The sequence below is a fragment of the Pholcus phalangioides genome, unplaced genomic scaffold (genome assembly GCF_987345545.1).
Source record: "Pholcus phalangioides strain wild (caught in Gottingen) unplaced genomic scaffold, Ppha-v1.0 ptg000011l_1, whole genome shotgun sequence".
Taxonomy (NCBI): domain Eukaryota; kingdom Metazoa; phylum Arthropoda; class Arachnida; order Araneae; family Pholcidae; genus Pholcus; species Pholcus phalangioides.
This window is the reverse complement of record NW_028301604.1, coordinates 25,801,025-25,824,920: the sequence shown is the minus strand read 5'-3', so window position 1 is coordinate 25,824,920 and position 23,896 is coordinate 25,801,025. Positions and strand designations below refer to the sequence as shown.

The 23,896-nt window shown below is 34.5% G+C and overlaps 1 protein-coding gene across 4 annotated transcripts in view; it reads right to left on the bottom strand.

Annotated features, from left to right (window-relative positions):
- The window catches only part of LOC149080274 (rab-like protein 2A), an 85,789-nt gene extending 63,660 nt beyond the window's left edge, over positions 1-22,129 (bottom strand). For 2 of the 4 annotated variants that reach the window (XM_089239401.1, XM_089239400.1), the window contains exons 1-3: positions 21,663-22,129; positions 18,083-18,112; positions 8,633-8,712 (exon numbers count right to left, since the gene is read on the bottom strand). In XM_089239401.1, the coding sequence (XP_089095527.1) occupies positions 8,633-8,712; positions 18,083-18,112; positions 21,663-21,784 (232 nt within the window). In that variant the 5' untranslated portion in view covers positions 21,785-22,129. Of the gene's footprint in view, positions 1-8,632; positions 8,728-18,082; positions 18,113-21,662 lie in introns of all 4 variants that reach the window. The other 2 variants (XM_089239403.1, XM_089239402.1) reach the window with 2 other exon arrangements.
- Positions 22,130-23,896: the final 1,767 nt, after the last annotated feature.

Here is a 23,896-nt window from a genome sequence, read left to right as displayed (position 1 = left end):
CCTTTTTCGGCTAATTTCTGCTCAAAGAAACCTGAAATGCATTTCATTTAAAGAATTGAGAGGATTTGTAACATTCTATGGGGTCAATAAAATCATACTCAGAGATAGACATGAGATGAAACTGCATAAAGTGATTTGGATTTAATGTGGGTAAGATAGAGATGGGGGAGAGACTTCAGAAGAAAAAATAAATTCCACTTCTAGCAGCAAAATAATTTTTTCTGAAAAATTAATTCAATTATTCAATATTACACAAATTAATCTCACAGGTTAATTTATACAATACTCAATTTATTTATTTTGTGATTAATTCATAAAATCTTGATAAATCTTCATTCATCTTGATGAATGAATCTGATTAAATATTTTTTTACTTCCGAATGCCCTCAGCCAGATGATGAAGGAATTGGTGAGTGGATCTTTGCTTCTGTGTGTGAAGAGCTTGGGATGATGATAAGCTGATAACTTTTTAAATGAAACAGTCAAGATTTTCAGATGACAGAACAACATTTTCCGGTTTCTCTATAAAATTTGTTGCAGCAAGCCAAAGAAGTCTGTGTGAATATCTTCAACAAATACACCCAGTGGCCAAAAAATTAGTAACACCCTGCTACTCACCACTAATATCATGTGGGACCTCCTCTGGCTTTGATGACAGCAGATATTCTTCTAGACATGGACTCTACAAGTTGCTGAAACCATTGAGGAGGAATATAAGCCCATGCTAACGAAATGGCAGTTCTTAATTCCTTCAGATTAGAAGGTGGTGTTTCGAAGCTTTTAACAGACCTTTCAATCTTGTCCCACAAATGCTCAATTTTGTTGAGACTGTGTGACTGAGGAGGGCAATTGAAGCAATTGAAACTTTGAATTATGTTCCTCAAACCAATCTGAGGTAATTCCAGACCCGTGGGAGGGTGCATTGTCCTGCTGGAAATAGCCACCATCATCAGGAAACATTATGGGCATAAATGGGTGCATATGGTCAGCAACGATGTGGAGGTGGGTACTAGCGATGATGGATGTTTCCAATGCAAATAAGGGACCAAGAGTATACCAGGAAAATGCTCCCCAGACCATGAATCCGCCGCCACCCACTTGAACAGTTTTTTTTTTTTCTCAAACCGAGCACAACTCAGGTCTATCACCATTTATGGGCGATTTACTACCTAGTGAGTTGTGCCCGAGGTGTAACTGCGTGCGTACCTAACAGTCTGAGTGCATATGTAGTGTTGTGTTTGATTTTTCAGTGCTGCCATCTATATTTCAGAAGGGAAGTGAGTGATGTGTTATGATTGAATTACATTTGTGCTGTTTGTAGGTCTGTAGCTCTCTGTGGCAAGACTTTCTAACAGGAGATCGGCTCGCACTTGAACAGTTGTCATATGGCATGCTGGATCCATAGCTTTGTGCTGCTTGCGTCACACACGGATCCTGCCATCAATGTCATGGAAAAGAAATCTTGGCTCGTCAGACCAGACAACCTTCTTCCATTCATCAAGTGTCCAATTTCAGATTTTCTCTAGCCCACAACAGTAATTTTCTTTGGTTTTGATATGAAATCAAAGGGACTCTTGTTGGTCACTGGCTATTAAAACCAATTTGTTTTAAGATCTGTCTTGTAGAGCAAATGGATAGGCTTTGAGATGATCTTGTATTGCGCTACAATTTGTTGTATTGTAGCTCTTCTGTTGCTGCACACAATGTGTGTCAGTCGCAGGGGCAGCTTAAGTGAGGGTGCAAAGGGTATGGTGCACCCGAGTGGCAGGTTGTAAGGGGCAGCAGCCTAAGCTTTTGTTTAGATACACAAAGTTTTCAAAATTTGGAATAATGAAAATTAAAAGACACTACGTGTTCCCACTCTTTTGAGCCATACCTTGGCAACGGAAATGTTGAGAAAACTTATGGGAATAGACAGGGCTTGGGGCCGTAATACCAGAAACAGGAATGGACTCTATCACATATTGCAGGAAAGTCTGCATTTTGGTTCGGAAATGGCCTACAACATCCTGCAGCAGGGCCCCCTCCCAAGTCAGATTTTTCACAGGTTTCTTATAGTATAAAAAAAAACAAAATTGTCCCTGGCTGGAGCCCTGCCAGCCTTACCCAGTAATGTTTCAGGAACAGACGAATAAAGGCAAAGAAAAAATTTATGTTCTCACTTGTCTGGGGTCTGAAGCACCAGAAAACCCCTGTGCTTCTTTAATTTCTGCCTCGGGAAGCTTGGAGTAAATATTTTGCCATTAATAAGGTTCAACTCTATTTGAAAAAATTCAGAATAATCGAAAACTTCAATCCTAAAAGGAAAGAAAATATGAGGGTTCATAAACAAGAGCTGAATGTGGAAAAGTTGTCTGACATAATTAAGAATAGTAAAATAGTTCTGGACCAAAAAAACAGGACTGTTTCTTTAAAAGAAAGACTTATGGTCAAGAACATTTTTGATGTGAAATGTTACTGCTTTTACAGGGGGGGGGGGAGCATGGCCTGATTGTATAGGGGAATACCAACTACAACAAATACATTTAAATAACACAAGCTTGAACACATGGATGCCTATGCACGAAGAAATAACCTCGTCAGAGGGTTAAGATACGGACGAGATTGTGTTGAAACTTGCGGAGAAGATGGAAGTGACAGTAGACAAAAGCAACATCGAAGCAAGTCACCGTCTCGGAAGCAGAAAAGACAAAGGCAAAAGTCGACCAATTATAGTCCGTTTTGTCAACCGTCGGCACAAGGAGCAGATACTAACCAAGGCGAAAAAGAGGCAGTCTACAACAAAGGATCTTGGATTTCCAGGAGAAGCAACAAGGCTATATTTCGGTGAACACCTGACACCAAGGATGCAAGAGATCTACACCCTGGCAGCAAAGAACATTCACGATTGGCGCTTCCTATGGACGAAGAATGGAGCTATCTACACCCGAAAGGACGAGGAGAGCAGAGTGTTTCAGCTATGCTCTAAATACGATATAAAGGAGGTCTACGAAAGACAAGGTTTTTGAAAGATAAGTATTATTCCGAATTTTTTCTGATCTCATAGAATTTTTTTTTTCAGTTAAATTTAAAACGTAATAAAAAAATGAATAGTACAAACTCTTCGCGGTTAATTAATTGTAGAAATTTTAGCACTGAGGAAATTTATCCATTATACAACAACAAACGCTGCGAATTATCATTGTTTCATGCAAATATACGAAGCCTTTAAAAAGAACTTCGACTCATTATCTGAAATTTTTACGTGCTGCAAAACACCTTTTAAAATTGTCGCGTTAAGTGAAATCAGGGTCACTAATAAAGTAGAATGTAATTACTTGGGTATTAAAGATTTTGAACTATCAATTTCACTTAGAAAAAATAGCTCACATGGTGGCTCTGGAATGTACGTGCATAATAAGTTGAATTACAAATGCAAATCAGAAATAGTCATCGATGAATGTGAATCAATATGGATTGAAGTAAATTATAATAATTCAAAGGACAGCTTAATAATTGGATCAATTTATCGACCTCCTAGCTCTAATGTGAACAGATTTTTAGAGTCACTTGATTCTGTCTTAAACTTGCTGTCCACAAAGTCTACCGAAATATTAGTTTGTGGTGATATCAACATAAATTTATTAGCTAATAACAAAGTTTGTTCAGATTACAATAATATTTTATTGTCTTACGGACTAGAACATGTTATAACCAATGCCACTAGAAAATCATCAGCTTTGGATCATATTTTTATAAGAACAAAGAAACAAATATCTACAGTGGGCATTATAAACTCTGATATAACAGATCATCATCCGATCTTTATTTATCTTGATAATTTTAAAAATAATATTGATAGCCGTAAAGAAATCCACACTCGTTATGATCATAGCAAACTAAATTTATTATTATCTGATCCACCTTGGGTCTCCGATATATTTTCATGCAGTGATCCTAACGCTGCGTATCAAATCTTTTCTAAACATTTTGAGGATATACTGAAAGAAGCAGAAATAAAAAAAGTTAGAATTAAAAAGTACAGCATCCCCAAACAACCCTGGGTCTCTAGCTCACTTCTCAAGTCTATTAAAAACAAAGACAGGCTTTATAGTAGATTAAAATCCAATCCTTTCAACATTCAATTAAGAGAAAAATATAAAACCTATAGAAATATACTGACATCTACTTTACAAAATGCCAAAAGAAAGTATTTTGACGATCAATTTTTAAAATCTAATGGAAATATTTTAGAAACATGGAAAGTAATTAATCAAGTTTTAAATAAGAATACCAAACAATCTACTGTGATCCCGAGCCTAAAAATTTTAGGGTCTGTATCAGAATCAACTAATACTCTAGAGATTGCAGAAACACTGAATCATGCATTCTGTAATCATAACACTGATATGTCACCTGCTGTTAATAATGAAATTTTTGTAAATTATAATATAACATCTGTCGCGAATTCTTTGTTCCTGAACCCAGTTACTGCTGATGAACTAAACAGAATAATATCAAAACTTAGCTCTAAATCTTCTGTTGGTTTCGATAAGATAAGTATACGTATTGTGAGAGAAAATATAGAATTTTTTAAAATTTTTCTCTTATATCTAATAAATTTGATCTTTGAAAGCGGAATTTTTCCAGATAAGCTAAAAATTGCAAAAGTAATTCCATTATTTAAAAAGGGTGATCGAACTGATCCCCTAAACTATCGTCCCATTTCAATTTTGCCAACATTGAGTAAAATCATTGAAAAAGCGATGTACAATAGAATTTCGAATTTTCTAGAAAACAATTGCTCCATATATGAAAAACAATTTGGATTTCGTAAAAATATGTCAACTAAAACTGCACTTATATGGTTCATTGACACAGTGCGATGCGCTATAGATGATGGTAATTTCACGTACAGAATATTCTTAGACTTTAAGAAAGCATTTGATTTCGTAAACCACGAAATTTTACTAAAAAAACTCGCTCTCTATGGAATTCGTGGTGTAGCACTAAAGTTGTTTAAGAGTTACCTCTCAAACAGGAAACAATTTGTAAATATCGGAGCGTACAACTCTAGTGTCAACAACGTCACTTGCAGGGTGCCTCAGGGTTCTTGCCTCGGACCACTTTTATTTCTGATCTATGTCAATGACATCTATAAAATATTCAGAAATTGCAAAGTATTTATGTATGCAGATGACACTGCCCTTTTACATATAGGAAATCAAATTCCTCAAATCATAGATGAAATCAACTACGATATGAGCATATTAAGCACCTGGCTATCAGTGAATAAACTACAACTCAATACTTCTAAATCAGTTTGCATACTTTTCAGACCTTGGCAAAAGCCGATGGATACTGTGCCATTGCCAATAAAATTTAAACATGATGAGTTAAAGTTTGTCGATTCGGTTAAATACCTCGGAGTTTTAATTGATGAGCATCTTTCATGGACTAACCATATACTAGAAGTCAGCAAATCATTAAACTCCTATATATACATATTTTCGAAAGCAAGGCATTTCGTACCTTTTTATGTAATACACATGTTATATTTTTCACTTTTTTTCTCTAAATTAACTTATTGCTTGGAAGTATGGTCATCTGCCACTCAAACATCTCTACAACCCCTGATAATTGCTCAAAAGAAAATATTGAGGGTAATGAGCTTTGCCTCATTTAATGAGCACACGGCTCCTCTTTTTAAACTATGGCAAATTCTTCCGTTAGATAGCTTGGTAAAATATCGATTAGCTATAATAATGTATGAATCACTACATAAACTAACACATATTCCCTCTTTTCCTATCACTGCACACGGATATCCAAAAAGATTCTCCTCTAGAAACTGTATCCCGATCCCTACAGCGAGAACTAATTTCAAGAAAAATACGGTTTTCTTCCGGGGTATTCACATTTGGAATTCTCGGCCATTGAGTGTTCGAAATAAATCTTTAGCATTGTTCAAAATGACTGTATTTAACCATCTTCTGAATGAAAATCCCTTGGAATGAACAGTTCGCGCGTGCTCGTCTGTACATATGTACAAAAGCACTTGTTATCACTGATAAGAGGTTTTCTTTTCCTTCACCCCTCCCTCTCCTCTCGCCAAAAACTATTTTCTTTTTTAATCCCATCTTTGTAATGTGTTTGTAATCTTTGTAAATGTTTCTCCCTTTATACCTTCTGGTTTTTTTTTTCTTTCTTTTTTTCTAGCACCTGTTCTCCATAACCGAACTGTTGAAGGGACATTACCGGATTTTTTAATCGGCATGGGGTCTCCCATTCGTGTCCTTATCAGCACCTCTACTTTATCCATACTTTTTTTATCCCCCCCCCCCCTCCTATCAACGACCCTTGTAAAGTGACTTGCTTGGTCTTTCTTAAAAAATTAATTCTTTTTGCTGGCTCCTTCTTCTGAACTAATTATACAAACAATTATGAACTTTTCACAGAAACTCAGATAAACTCCTTTTGTTGGTGAAAGCAACTTTCCTTCTTTTTCATTAACTGTGGTTAGCAAAGTACTGCAATAGCAATGTCACATTAACAAATTAATGAATGGGAAGTCAATAAATGAAATTCAAACAAATATTACGCAATGAAAAATTAATTTATCCTGATATCAAATTTTCTATATCAAATAATAAATAATTTCGACAGGTAAATTTAAGTGAAACAATAATTCGATTTGGTTATATGGATCGTTAACATCAAGTGTAGATGCTATTTATTTTAATTGTTATTTTTGTCTAGCTTTTTCTCTGTATTATTAAAAATTTGCCATTGAATTAAAGTGAAAAAAAAACTGTGTAGAATGAAATTCTCTAATATCAGCTTTGGGTTGCCATAATTCATTTTTAATTTAATAAATAAATATATTTGCACCTATTTGGCCGATATACCTCGTTCTTTTTATCTTTCTTTCAGGTCAAAAGAAATAAGAAGATTTACGTGTATCGCAAGAGCAAAGATGTCATAGGGTCGAGAGCATTTTACTAGCTTTTAGCTACTGCTCTCTTCCCTGTCCCAGCTTTCTTCACCATATTATGAATTAACTATTTTCTACCGTGTCCATTCAAACATGTTTCTCTTTGCATTTTCTGTCAAATATTGTAAAATATGTAATTTAATTGTAAACTCTAATTTGTATAATATTATTGAAATTGACTGGGGACAAATAAATTATGTTATGTTATGTTAAACTCAATAATTACCCTAACACAGGTTCAGAGTAGGAAATACTTTTTTAATGCCCATTACTAGACAAAATGAATAATTTTCAATCAACATAAATTTTACTTCACATAATTTAGCTCGTATGAATGTGGGAAAACAGGGGAGGTGGCAAGAGTTCATATTGAGTTAATGCTTATATTTTTGGATGGACAGTGGAGAGACGGAGGGGTTGAAGGATATATATTTTAGCTTCTACTCACATACGATGGATAGGCATTGACAGACATCTTATGCCAATGATTTCTCTTCCACACAGGCAGCTTGGCGCTGTGTTGGTGAGCACCAGCAAGGTGCCAATGGCCCTTTGAAGGAAACACTCTACAACATTTTTGGTTAAACATTAATGTGCTGCTTCAGACGGGTAAAATTTGGGCTTATCCCAGAGTTCCATTGGCTAGTCCTTTCAGCCTCCCACCACGGATGTCTTTAGGTGCGGCACATGAGGTTTTGCAATTAGAGGTTTGCAATGAGGTTTTGAGTTAGAGCCATCCCTGGTCTATCGCCTGGCACCTCTTTCGTTCACAAGCAATTTCTGCCCACTATTTTACTTTCCGCTCAAAGTTTTTCGGCTTAGCTGCCATTCTTTGACAACTCAAGATACAGTTGTATGAGAAAAGCCAAGAAAGTTAGCGGCTTCAGAGATATTGGAACCGATCCCTTCTGGCACCCACAATCATGCCGCATCCCAAAGTTACTCACATCACTTGTTTTTCCCATGAACAATGCTAACTGGTGCTTCTGACCAAGAGAAAACTTTTTATCAGCAAACCTGGTTTATTACGTCAGCACATGTGCTGAATGGATAAGTTGACGTTTGAGTGAGGAGTGCTCCGGATTTTTTGGCCACTGAGTGTATAACGATTATAGTCTCATTAAGACCATTATCTCTCATTACAATTTTGATGGCATTGTTGATGTTATTTAAAGATGTTTATTAGTGTTCTTTGTTGAGTTTGATTTGAGTGTTTCATCCCCTTTTGTCTCATCCCAAAGCCGTGGGGGGGGGGGGGGACTTGGGGGTGTGGTCCCCTCATCTCTAAAATGTGAGAGAATGACTGAAAAAAGGGAAAAAGATGGGCAAATCTATTGTTCTATCACTTTGGCCCCCCCCCAAAATGAAAGTAGTCCCCCTCCGAACGAAAGTTTTGGCTACGGGCCTGTCTCATCCTAGCTTAAAATCTAACAGATTTTATCATTTTAACTGTCATGTCTTTAAATTGCAATCTCATTTTCAGATTTAAAATCATTAGAATCAAACTCCAGGTCAAATTTCACATGTTACGGTTTTCAAAATCATGTTATAGCGAAATCCTGTAAAGCAAGGGATGCATGTAAAATACTGTGCACACATACCAATCAATTGTTTTTATAGCCTTTTGAAAAATTTTAGAAACAATCATCATTGACATACCTACTATTGCAGAGTCCTCCTTCATCATCATCCAATGACGATACATTGTTACAGCATAAGTAGACGATTCCTTTTGATGACTAGATAGCTAAAGGCTAATAACACATAACAGATCAAAATCACACATGCATGTAACTGCTAAGAAGGCAGCAAAGACATTGTAATAAAATAATCTAGACAAATGTTTCTCAACCTATGGACTGTGGAGATGGCACAGGTGGCCTGCAAACAAACTCAATAATTTAATTCTAATTAAATGAAAAATTATTCAATTGTGAAACTGATATTAGTAATATTCTTTTGGATTCAAATAAAATATTTGACCTCTCATACTTTGGGCAACCATATTTCATCGAGAAAAAAGTGAGTAATTGTGATCCAAAATCCCAAAATACAGTATATCACCAAAACATAAAATTGCCAATTATTTTTGAAACTACTGAAATAAAGGACTATTGCAAATCATAGCTAGGAACAAAACTGTATTTCACAAAAAACCTCAAAACTGGATGATCACATTTCATTGAGAAAAATATATGGATAATTGCACAATTGCATTTGTGTGTGTGCAAGCCATTTCTTCTGTATAAATCTCTAATTCACATTTATTTCATAAGGTTTTTAATATTTCATTGGTCCTTGCAGTTTTATTTTCACTCTTTTTTTTACTTTGCTTGTCCAATCAATTGAATTCTATTTTTTAACTCGATGTTATGATATTTTGCACAATGTATGTTGTATGTTGAAAAATTGGTGGAACATATTGTCATTCTTTTTTGCATCTAATATAATGTTCTCCCTCCGATTCCTCAAATTTTCATTCCGCTTATTCCAATCTTGCATGCACGATATACTCAGTAGTTTTGACTATTTTTCTATTTAATTCATCAAATTTTGCAAGCAATTTTAATTTAAAAGCTATAGTACTGCTTCAGAATGAATATATGTGGGTTATCTCACGAAATTGGACAAAAAAATGGGGAAAAAATGATCAACATAAATGTCAATCAAAAAATAAAAAAAATTCTTAGAGAAAGTTCTTTTTTTTTTGCCTGCTGAGAATTAAAAGCAAAGTTTTTGTTCAAAATTAATAGTGGAAAAAAAACTCATTTAAGTTTGACCATGTTAAAAGACAGGCAAATCTGACGTGGCATTCTGCCTACTTCAGCACAAACTTGATATTTATACTCGGTACTCACATGTTCTATATTTCTATACATTTTTGTAGTTTATTTTCAGCCCAGACAAGAACTGATACTCTAAATAATTTTTCTGTCAGTTACATTTTTATTTTTTACTTATTTCTCTCTCTCTCTTTTTTGGTCAATTTTATTGGGACAACAGCTTTATAACTTATCTCTATTTTGCTACAAGCAGTCTTTAGATAAAACGTTACTGCAATTTAATGTTGCAACCAAGAAATTTGGATTTTTTTTTTACTTTTTTTTCCCCTCTTAACCAGGGCTGGCAGGTTTTTGACACATGGCAGTTTTTGACAGTTTAAACCGTGGTTTAAACTGTCACATCAAAAACCTCAAATATTGCTTTTCAATATAAAAACTCCCATTGGAAATGCACACGTTAATTGCATGTAATGTTTAAAGTGACTATGTTATACAATGAATAAATATTTAATATGATTCCAAAATAATTTTCTACTCTCTACAGAATTATTTTGGACAAAATATATGGTTTTTTCTAATAAAATATACAATTTGAATAAAGCATAGCATAAACACTGAAGGGAAAACTATGGAATGATTTGATATTCTCTGATTCAAGTTGATTCTTGACCTTCCAAAATTTCTTCAACTGCTTATACACTGGTGGAAAATAAAATCCCAACACCACGAAGAAATTACTTTTGAGGAATGAAATTTGGGCAAAGCAATTGTCTAGGTAACATATTTATTTGATTAAAGTTTCAAGGTCACAGGTTAAAGTAAGCGCGAGAAACTGCATTTCAAATGTGAAATGGTGGTACAATAATAACCACTGTAGTTGCCATGATTGTGAATGCAAGCGTGCATGCATTGAGTCATACAGGTGCTGCCGTATGTCATTAATAATGTCCCATACGTGCTCGATGGGAGGAAGATTTGGTGATCTCGCAGAGCAAGGCAACATGTCGACACTCTGTAGAGCACGTTGGGTGACAGCAGCGGTATGAGGATAAGCGTTATCCTGTTGGAAAACATCCCCTATAATACTGCTCATGAATGGCAGCACAACCGGTTCAATCACCAGTTTGACATACAAATTTTCTGTCAAGGTGATAGGAATAACGACGAGAGTGCTCCTGCTGTCATAGGAAATTGCTCCCCAGACCATGACTTGGTTCCGCACGCTCACCTCGCCTTCTTTTTACCAACATACGACCATCACTGCCACCAAGACAGAAATGACTCTCATCCGAGAACACAAGAGATCCCCACTCTGCCCTCCAATGAGCTCTAATTTGATACCACTGACATCGCAGATGGCAGTGATTTGGAGTTAGTGGAATGAACGCTACGGGCTGTCTGGCTCGGAGCTGTCCCTCAAGTAATCGATTTGTTACAGTTAGCTGTGTCACTCTGGGGACAGCAGAAGCTCTAATTTCTGTTGCAGATGCAGTAAGATGTGTCACAGCCCTGCAGCGAATACAGCAGTCTTCCCTCTCAGTAGTGGCCCATGTGTGGCTTGACCCCGGTCTTCTTGAGACAGTGCCTTCCCGTGACCACTGCTACCAATAATTATGCACAGTGCCCTGTCATAATTATTGGTAGATAATACATGCGTGTATAATGTCATAATTATTGGTAGGTTGATACATCCCTGCCAAGTCTTTCCGCAATATCACGGAAAGAAAATCCACCTTCTAGTAGCCCTATTACACGGCCTCGTTCAAACTCAGTAAGCTGATGATACTGCCTTTTTCGTCTCCTTAAAGACATTCTTGACTCAAACGTAGCTCACAAAGTCCAATCCAGACGATAAATAATGCTCACGAAGTTTACATTGCATATTTAAAGCAAACGTGGATTGCATGATCATAGTGGCGCAACTAGCGCCACTCTTATTTGTCTAGTGCGAAATCTGAATGAGCATCATCTTTTAGATGTGAAAACACGCCTTCCAAATTTCGTTTATCTAGCATAACTTCTTGGTGTTGGAATTTCATTTTTTGCCAGTGTATATGTGCTTTGATATAAACCATCTGCTGTACTCTTTTTACAACAGATAAATGTTTAAAAAAGTTTATTGCATCATATATGTAATATTGATTTCTGTTATTATTAAATTATCTAGATAATCAGTGAGATACTCTTATTGTGCATAACATTGAAATATATCTAGCGATCAAAATACTAAATTGTAGAATTAAAATGTCATTTAATTTGACAATGTAGCTTGTATATGAAGCTGAAGAAAAACTCCCGTAACTTATTCTTAGTCAAACTTATTCTTACTTCTACACTATGATATGGTATATTTACTAGCATTTATAATGCAATGGTTTTCCAATTGAAGCTGTATTTAATTTTAAATGTGCAAAACAAATGCTTTGGGTATCAAGTCTTATCAGCTCCGCTTTGGTTGAAAATACTCTTTAAAACTCTGTGAATTTATACACCCTGAGCTAAGAAATTTTTAGATGAAAATAAATGGTTAGTGTATTAACAGATTCTGTGTAAGAATTTTTACATGAAATAAAATTTTGGGCAGATCAGAAAATTTCAAATATCAAAATAGATTTTCAGTAATTATATAATTCAGAATATAAAAAAGTTTCTTTAATCTACATAAACGTGTTTTTTATTTAGCATATCTATCAGGTTAAAAAAACTATTTGACAGCATTGACAATAAGTTTTTTACTGTTTAATACTGATTTATAGTTTCTGAAGTCTAAAACCTAACTCTGTGATGCCCCTATCATGCATATTTTGAATAAGCAACTTAACAAATTGAACACAGGTAATCAGTAGCTTAGATAAAATGAACCACAAAACTATATTTTATATATTCTAGACTCTTATGTTGAAAAATTCAAAATTGGAAATTATAATTAATATTTTGTTTTAATTATTGTAATAAATTAATGTTAAAAAATAAAACATTGTACTATACAAAAAAGTAAATTTTTCATCATGTTATATACCTATTACATTCAAAGCATTATCAAAAAGCATTCATTTAGGTTTTTGACGGGATCGACAGTTTTTGACAATTTAAATCAGCTTTTGATGGCTGTCATGTCAAAAACCCAACCCTGTTTTAACCAGGGTTGGCAGGTTTTTGACACACGGCAGTTTTTGATGGTTTAAACTGTCACATCAAAAACCTCCGTCAAAAACTGTCAAAAACCTCAAATTTTGTTTTTCAATATAAAAATTCCCATTGGAAATACAAACGTTAATTGCATGTAATGTTTAAAGTGACTGTTATACAAAGAATAAATATTTAATATGATTGTAAAATAATTTTCTACTCTCTACAGAATTATTTTAAACAATATATATATTTATATATATATTTCTTATAAAATATACAATTTGAATATAGCATAAACACTGAAGGGAAAACTATGAAATGATTTGGCATGCTCTGATTCAAGATGATTCTTGACCTTCCAAAATTTCTTCATGTATGCATTGATGTGAACCATCTGCTGTACTCTTTTAACAACAGATAAGTGTTTAAAAAAGTTTATCACATCATATATGTAACGTTGATTTCTGTTATTATTCAATTATCTAGATAATCACTGATCCTTAAAACGATACTGTTATTGTGCATAACATTGAAATATATCTAGCGACCAAAATACTAAATTGTAGGACTAAAATGTCATTTAATTTGGCAATGCTAGCTTGTATATTATGTTTAAGAAACTCCTGTAACTTATCCTTAGTCAAACTTAATTATTCTTACTTTTGCACTATGATATTTACTACCATTCATAATGCAATGGTTTTCCGATTGAAGCTGTATTTATATTTAAATGTGCAAAACAAATGCTTTGGGTATCAAGTCCTGTCCGTTCTGCTTTGGTTGAAAAAACTCTTTAAAACTATGTAAATTTATACACCCTGAGCTAAGAAATTTTTAGGTAAAAATAAATGAGTTTAATTAGTGTATTAATAGATGCTGTGTGAGAATTTTTATATGGAATAAAATTTTTGGCAGATCAGAAAATTTAAAATTAGATTGTTTTTCTCAGTAATTATAATTCCAAATATAAAACCCTTTAATCTACATAAAAGTAAGTCTTTCATTATTTAACTTATCTATCAGGTTACAAAAAGTATTTGACACCATTGACAATAAGTTTTTGACAGTTTTAATACTGATTTAGTTTCTGAAGTCTAAAACCTAACTCTGATGCCCTATCATACATATTTTGAATAAGTAGCTCTATTCCACTTAGCAAATTGAACACAGGTAATCAGTAGCTTAGATAAAATGAACCACAAAATTATATTTTATATGTTCTAGACTCTTATGTTGAAAAACTCAAAATTGCAAATTATAATTAATATTTTGTTTTAATTATTGTAATAAATTAATGATTAAAAATAAAACATTGTAATATGCAAAAAAGTAAGTTTTTCATCATGTTATATACCTATTGTGTTCAAAACATCAAAAAGCATTCATTTAGGTTTTTGTGTGTGTGTATGTGAGAGAGATGGTTTTTGACAGTTTAAACCAGTTTTTGATGCTTGTCATGTCAAAAACCCAACCCTGCTCTTAACTCATGATCAAAACTTCCTTCTGGTTAGCTAATGCCAGGAGAAAGACATTTTTGCATGTTTTGCAACACTGATCAAAAACTAAGCATGTTGAAAACATGTGTTTTTCAAAAGTAATAGATATCTCTAAACTTAAATACATGGTAAAGTGAAAGTATAATTTTCAATATTATAAATTTCTCACAAAAAAAAAAAAAAAAAAAAATAGCCAGGAGAAGGACATTTAATGAAAACACTCACCTCTTTTTACTGAAAATAAGCCTAATTTATGAATTAATTTACAATCCTAATTGATTTAAACAGAGGTTCAAGTGATGGCTACATTCTCCTTAACCTTTTCAACACAATATTAGATAGGCGGCAACTGGTGCTGTAGGACTTGAACCAATGTTTTCCCAATGTCATAAATGGTGAAAAAAAAAAGCTAGCGAAAATTCTCATTCGACTATAAACAATTGATAAAAAATATTTAAAATTATAAAAAAGATGAAATATGAGAAAGTTTACCGATCCTCTCTCCAAAAATATATATTATTGAAAAACAATAATATATTTTTGTTTTAAGACAGAAAGTTATCATTTTAAAATTTGAAAAATTTGCTAGGGACAGCCAGGAGAAAGACATTTCCTTACAAAATAAAAATTTGTTCAAACAAATTTAAAAAATCTATTGATGATAAAATTATAAAGAGTGGCAACTTGTTAGAAACAGGAATATAAATAGAATGTGACAAAAAAAAATAATTCTGTGTCAAATATATTAAACGTAAACTGCTGGAGACACAATTTAGATCAATTTCATGAGAATCACCCACATACGCTTAGTGCAGAGTTTCCCAATCTTTTAACTTGAGCCCTTAAAAGAATAAATTTGTATAGTAAAGCCCCCCAGGCCCATCATTTAAGGGAGTTGCCCTCCCCCCCGGCTTTAGAAACTACACTAGAAATTCTATATATATACATTGAGTACATGTTCTTTGCCCCCCGGAAAAAGTTGAAATGACGCTCCCCAGGCCACTTTTTTTTTAATTATTCATTTTTACTAAATTTACTGTAAAATTTTATTTTCCTAAAATGATCATGGAGCCCCTGGGAAGTGCACATGCATCCCTATCCTCTGGAGCACAGGTCGGGAATAACAATGCTAATGGGTTCAGTGTATCTGGCACTTCTGATAAATCAAGATTACTATTGCAAAAGCAAACACAAAGCTTTAACTATCTGAACACAGTTAATAAAAACAGGAAGGACCCTGAGATACAGAAAACAAACAAGCAATAAAATCAACCAATTCAATTAATCCTTGTCTTAGTAGAATTAAAATTCCTAGGATTTTCATTCTACTAAGACATCAGATCTTAGTAGACATCTTCCTTGGATTTATTTGATTTATTAGATTTTATTAGATGATCTTATAGATTTTATTAGATGATCTTATAGATTTTATTAGATGATCTTATAGATTTTATTAGATGATCTTATAGATTTTATTAGATGATCTTATAGATTTTATTAGATGATCTTATAGATTTTATTAGATTTATTCTTATAGATTTTATTAGATTTATTCTTATAGATTTTATTAGATTTATTCAAGAATTACCGGGAATCTGTAACTCGCAGTTCCTAGCATGCAGCAAATATATAGAAGTTTTCCCGGCTGTTGGCCTTTTTTTATGACATGCCTACTAATGTAACAAATATGTTAACTGCAATTTTTAATTCGTAAGTCATAAAATTTGATGAAGTTATGATAATGAAAATAAATGCAGCGAAATCTCGCTACAATGACACTTGATATAATGATAAATCTCGCTACAATGACACTTGATATAATGATAAATCTCGCTACAATGACACTTGATATAATGATAAATCTCGCTACAATGACACTTGATATAATGATAAATCTCTCCACAATGATGCTTTTTCACCATGGCCCCCACATCCTGAAGCAGAGCCCCCAAACCAGATTTTCACGGGCCCCTTCATCATTAATTCATATCATGAAAAAACAAAAATGATGAGAATCGTCTCGGGCCCTGTCAGCCTCACCTTTGTGGGGGCCATGTTTTCCACATCTTGTTTGGAATTGCCTACAATGTTAAACTCCTCCCAATAAAACCATATCTTATATTACAGTCAAATTCTGTTATAATGAACTCCAAGAGACTGGAGAAATTACTTCGTTATAACGAAATTTCGTTATAAAGGAATTCTCTGTTTTTCCATTGTTCCTATGTAAACTTATCTGGGGGATTACAAAAGTGTTCATTAAAATGAGATTTTTGCTATAACGGTGTAACAGGTTAAAACAGGATTCGACTGTAATACAAATCTCTCTTTACAACAATATTTTCTTGAGAATTTTTGAAACTGCTACAACGATATTTTCAATGATTCAATCTAGCTCAAAATATACAATATATTTTTAAATTCCTCACTAGTTTTTGTTCTTTCGAGAATTTTTAATAACATCAGTATTTTACACCATCTACCCGCCAAAAATGATAATGAAGTTGCTGTGAAGCTATTTTCTGTGTAGAACATAAAAGTATAGTACGGTAAATTACTTTTCAGGATAAAACGGCTAACAAAATTTGATTCATCAACTAATTGGAATTTTTTTAATGGAAATGAATGGGTATAAATGCAGTTTATTGTGGTACTAACAAAGCCAATTCAGAGAAGATGCCAATAACAGCATGAATTTGGCAACACCTGATGATAATGAGACCTCTCAATATAAAAATATTTTTTCTTGGTCCACAGAGTATAGTGATATCAAAATCAAAGTACACTGTAGTTAAAATTTTTTTTGAGTAAATAATTAAAAGAAAAAGCATTATTCAGTGGAACTCATTTAATGAATGAGACAGAATCAAGAGTTTTATACTTAAATCAGGGTTCTACTGTCTAAGGTTTGATAAAAAATTTCACAGAATCTTACTACCAGTCAAAGTAAAGTAAAACTAATTAATGAGAATGCAGAAAAAGTGATCAAGAATCTTTTATGATTAGTATGCTTTCAATATATTGGCAAATCAAGGATGCACGCAACGACATGATCAGGTTTGAAAAAAAATATTTCAAATGTCAGCAGTGAGTAATGATAGAAAATTTTTATTGCTCACTCAGTCCTTTTCAAAATAAAAATTTTTTTTGAAAAACCATTTCAGAGAATCAATTACCTGCGGAGAGCCAAAATCAATTTTGTGTGGAGAATCTTGTTTACATTCACTAATATCAGAACAAAATTATCAAAAACCTGATTATAATGTAGGTATAAAAGGAATATTCTACAATTTATTTATCACGTGAAAGAGAGAAAAAAACTGAAATTTGTAAATTTGTTTTCTGTTATAATGAAAATATTTCCTGTGATTGTGAGCTGTTGTTGTCAGAAAGTTTTACTATATTTAAAAATTTATATGAACAGTTCAAAGAATTTAGATGACTAATCGACATGCATAAATAGGCAAGCAGAGATGACAGTAGGAATAATTTGAACTGTGGGATTTCTAAACACATCATTCAATTCTGATTTTAGTGAACAGAAAAAAAATGATATTTTCAATTTATTCTATTATTTATGCTTTGCTTGAGTAGTTTTCAAAATTCTGGGCAACTAGTAATTTAATAGGTTTAGAGATAATAAAGTTTTCCTACCTATAAGTCAATTTTATTTCAAAACACATAAATAAAAAGGATACAAGCTATTTACCAAAAATCTTTCCACCAACCTATAAAAAGATTGTACAACTATTTATTTTTTTATCTGATGATAACTGACATCTGTATACAGAGTGCATAGCTAACAACTAGCACTGCAATTTACTGGTGAACCATTGATTCTAGAAGCATACTTCCAATTAGAAAAAGTATTCAAATAAGGTGTGGACCACAGATATGTCATTCATATTACAAGGGGTTGTATAGTTATTGAAGTAAAAAATTAACTTTTTATACGGACACCCTGTGTTTTAAAAACCCAATTAGAAAGTTGTTGCCCTGTCTCTTTTGAGGACAACAAAAGAAACTCCTCGTTTCTAAGTGCAATATTCACTGAAATATTTGAATTCAAGGGGCGCGGTAACCCAGGTCGATAAGATACTCGCCTAAAGTACCAAAGGATGTTTAGAGGTGCGCGAGTTCGATACCCGGTTCGTCCTTGTCAGAAAACTTTCCTGACACAGGGGTACAACAGAAAACGGCGACATGACCACAGAAAAAATTGCTACCGCAGCAAGTCCCCCATCGAGGGGTTAGCGCACCAACCTCTTGATGAATATAAAAAACAAGCCTGTCATTCGGAGTCGGCAAAAAATTGTAAGTCCCGGTCTAATTAGCCCTCGCGTGCAGAAAATAACTGTGGTGCGACAAAAACGATCAATGATCAGTTTGAATTCAAAAATCAGATAAAAGTTGAAAAAAAAAAAACAGAATAAATGAGAGAAAAAAAATTTTCTGTTAGTTTATGCTGTTTTTTTCCCAACTTTTCTCCAATTTTTAAACTGAAATATTTCAGTGAATATTGCACTTAGAAACATGTATTTTTTGTTGTTGGCCTCAGCAGACAGCTCAAAACATTTGAACTGAGTTTTTGAGCACAGTGTTCATATAAAAAGTTAATATTTTTATTTTAGTAACTATACACCCCCCCCCCCCCCGCAATATTATGAATGGTGTATTTGAGGTCACATGTTATTTGGCTGCCTTTTTCAATTGAAAGTGTGCCTTCAGGATCAATGGTTCGCCAGTAAATTGTGGTGCAAAAGCTATTAGCTATGTACCCTGCATATACCAAAAAAAGAAAAAGCCTAGTAAAATCTCTGCTTAAGGAGAGGGTTGTGGCTACTGCCATTGACCCCTCTGAAAAGAATTTTAGAGGGGGGACAACTGCATTTCCGAAAAGGGGGTGATGAATCTTATGCATGCTATTAAAAAAAAGCCTATTAGTCATTTTTTAACATTTTGGAAGGGACCAGACCCCAACTCCTGGTTCTCTTCCCTCTCTCTATGGAGTTTTGGGGGGAATCTTGCATATGCCAGTGTGGGTAGACACCAGAATAACTATCCTATTCAAGTTTTAACATGGTTGTGGTATGAGTAAATAAATACGTAAAACAGCCAGTGGTAGATGAAAAATGCAACAACCAAGAATGATATTAATATAAACTATTAAAATAACAAAGAGATAAATTAATTGCACAAAGTCAATAAAGTAACAGTCAAATTATATCCTTTCTCAACTGTACCATCTAAATTTAAATCCCTCTCTTTTAAGAGCTGCAACCCTAAATACACATCTACTTAACCCCTTAATGATCATGAACAACATTCCAGCTCTCCCTGTTTTTTGCCTCTTTTCTCATCATCGATAAGCTTCATAGTAACCCGGTGAACAGAAGTTTTTTTTCACCCTTTCCATTATTTCTATATTCCTGTTTAGTGAGTGATTTTTACCCCATGTATATTTGGATACATATAATGTACCTTTCTACAATACATTTATAAAAGAGAAAGAGAACAAACAGGGGAGGGTGAGAAAGAGAGGGTTTTTTCCCTTTCTATTTCCAGCATGTGAACAAAGAAACTAGTTTTATTGCTAATACTTCAAATACAGAACATCCAAATTTGTTGCCAAAAGCCTATACATGAAGGGGTTAAAAGGAATTCAAAATAGTTGCATGAATGTTTTATTTGATTGAAAAATATATTCACAAGCATCTGTCAAGATTTTTTTGTAGAACTGTTTTTGTGAGAATTTTTGTTATTTTTGTAAAAATGGTCAATAGTTTTGTGAAAGTAATTTTGTTGAAAGTGAAACTAGTTAATTTATCATAAAAGAAATGAAATGTCAAATTCATGGTTTCATTGATTTGCATTTTGTTAAGGGTCCGGAAAATGTACTGAAATTTTGGCTGGACAGACTCCCAATTTACATAGGCATAAACTTGTATCCAGCTCATAAGTCTGAGCCTCCCCATAACACTTGCATTAATCTTCATACCTGTAGAACGGTGATTCCCACCCGGGGTGCGAGATGGAAAAAATTTGCATGTTGACTGATTATTCAGGAAAATCAAAAATGATGATAAAAATTTAATTTTTCATATCCTAAAAAAATATGAATCATAACAATATTTTGACGCCTCATCTTCTGACTTCTGCTTGCAGAAATGTGTCACACAAATTTTGCGTTGTAAAAGTTTCTTTTCCAATTAGCGATCGTACTTGTTTTCCTTTTCGGTTGAGAAAAAATGTCATAATTTACCCTAATTATTTTGTGGTTTGTTTACATTGAAGCCAGTGCCGTCTTAACGCATAAGGCCAACCGGGCACAGCCCGGGAGCCTCAGAAAAACGAGAGGTAGTTGAGTTTTTCGGGAGTTTTCCTGATAGGGGGCCTCAGAAAAATCATTTGGCCCGGGGGCCCATGATGCTCTTAAGATGGCTCTGATTGAAACCTCATGTTATTAGAATGTTGTGTTTAGATTTGATACTGTTGGAACACACATGACTCAGGAAAAATGCCAAAAAATTCAGTCAAGTGTCAAAGAAACATTAATTTTTAGTTGTTGCGGCTGGAATTGATAAGTGAAGAACTATTCAATGTGAATCTTTTTTTTTTTCAAATCTAAAAAAAAATGTTTAAAAATAGTAAGATTTTTTTCAATTAATTTTAAAGAAATGAAGCCAAAATTAAATATTAGCCATAGCCGAAAAGACATTAAACAATAAGTAAAAGAGAATTCATAGAAATTAATTATCGGATAATTAAAGTAATCAATTACAGGAAAAACAAACTTGAATTTTCTAACATATAAAAAACGTATTATCCAAGGGGGTGCGGGAAGGTAAGTTGCTTAAAACAACTTTGGGGGTGCGGGAAAAAAGGTTGGGAACCACTGCTGTAGAAATAATAGGTTTGATTCCCCTCCCCCCTTCACATTTTTGAGCCCTCCCAATATTTCCAATAACTTTCTGCATATGCCGATTAATATACATTTATTTATACCTCAAAATCCTCACCAAGAAAGTGAGTAAACTTTAAAGAACTTTCATTTCAGCTCAAAATAACAAAAGTCTGTCACTTATGTTTAGCATGCTATGTAAAGCAAGCTCACAGGACCTCATGGTACAGATAAAAATATAACAGTGGAATGACACTAATAGATTCTATTTTAGGTATTAGCGTGTTAAAACTGCATACTATAGCATTAAATATTCTTGTGGGTAACATCTAAATTTTTTAAGGTGCAATAAAATGGTAATTACTGCAAATACATACTTTGATTTTCCAACAGCACTGTCACCCAGACAGATAACTTTCACATGAATAGTTCCTTCTTTAGAGGGTTTATTATAATCTAGGGCAAGGAGATCAATCGGAGAAGTTTGATTATTTGCCATTTATTTTTAATTAAAAATGAATTTAAAAAAATGGACTAGATTAAAAGTTCCAGAAAAAAAAATGACTAGCTAAATTCTCCAATTATTGCTGCTTATATAAACCGTTAGATTAGCGCGGTTTCTTTGGTGCCGGCTTTTACCTAAGTTCGTTTTCATCGTAATGCGTCCTATATTATCATAAAGTTCAACTAATTTCTCAGAAAGTTACGAGGACTATCATTTCGCTTGTTTTTCAATCGCGGATCCTAAATACGGAAAATTACCAATATTATTGTCGCTAAAGATAAGCAAAACTGCTAATTATGACTATATCAGGGGCGTAGCCAGAAATTTGGTTCGGGGGGAACCAAAGTGATAGAACAATAGATTTGGCCATCTTTTTCGGCTCATTTTCTCACATTTCGGGGGCGACCAGACCCCCCAAGTGCCCCCCCCCCGCTACGTCCTTGCTGTATGTATATATAGGCTGACCATATTTCCTCCAGAGAAATACGGGAAATTTGAATTCCAAATACGGGAAAATACGGGACATTGCCAATTATCGCCAAGAATGACGTCAAAAGTGCACAAAGTTGCCAACTATAGCTGAAATTACAGAAAAATCGAAATGGCGGGAAACGAAGTGTTACTGCGAATTGCAGTGTATTAAAATGAATTCCACGAAGTAAAACGTTCAATAAGACAAATGCGGGAGATTAATGTTCTTATTTATAGTTGTAATTATCATAATATAATTTATGAGATGAAAAATAATTTCAATCGTTGACTTCAATGAAGAATAAAAATCCAAGTAGGCGTCATGTAAAAAACGAAAAAAACCGGGACACTTTTGCAAAAAAGTCGGGACGGCCAGAAAAAGGAAAAAAACCGGGACTGTCCCGGGAAATACGGGACGTATGGTCACCCTATGTATATATGGATGTTCTGTTAATGGACCGAAAAACTCAGAGGGTTGTTAGTAGACATCAAAAGGAACAAAAATTGCAATGGAACATGATGTCGCAAACCACGTTGAGCGAGTGAAAATTGCGAAAAACGCATGCAGGTTTCGACGTAACGCTAGAACGACAAAAAGTACAAACATATTTATTTGATTAATTATTACAAGAGTTGTTGGAAGTGGCGGTCGCTGACGTCATTGCACAGTCTACAACGACGTAAAAACTATTTCCGGACGCGCTCGAAGATACCAGGTAACCAGGTATGCTTTTGATATCTGCCGCAGCTCAGTGTCGTTTTAATGCATGGACCCAACCAGGCACGGCCCGGGGGCCCTCAAAAGAAAAAGGGCCTCACAAAAATGAGATCAGGTTGAAATTTTCCAGGTTGGGCCTCAGCAAAATCATTTGGTCCAGGGGCCCACGATGCTGTTAAGATGACCCTGCCGCAGCGACGACAATCCGGGCTATGGGATACTCCGGTGTGTCCACAGGCGTCGCATAAACGAGTGATTTAAGGTGACCCCATAGGAAAAAGTCTCACGGATTGAGATCTGGCGAACGTGGATGCCAAGCAACGGGTCTCGCACGTGCCGTCTTAACGCATGGGCCCACCCGCGCACTGCCCGGGGGCCTCAAGAGAAGAGGGGCCTCACAAACATGAGATTCGGTTGAAATTTTCTGGAATTTACCTGGTAGGGTCTCAGAAAAACAACTTGGTCCGGGGGCCCATGATGCTCTTAAGGACTCCAGGCTCTCCCTGGACACACCGGACGATCCCATAGCCCGGATTGTCGTCGCTGCGGCAGACATCAAAAGCATACCTGGTATCTTCGAGCGCGTCCGGGAATCGTTTTTACGTCGTTGTAGACTGTGCAATGACGTCAGCGGCCACCACTTCCAACAACTCTTGTAATAATTAATCAAATAAATATTTTTGTACTTTTTGTCGTTCTAGCGTTACGTCGAAACCTGCGTTTTTTGCGATTTTCACTAGCTCAACGTGGTTTGAGACACCATGTTCCAAGAACGCCCTGTATATATATATATATATATATATATATATATATATATATATAATCAGGCAGGACGCCAGGCATGAGACGACGAGGCAGCCGCCACGGCGGCCTTTCTTATGACGGTGTTTTCACTCTCGCGCGCGCGCGTGGATTTT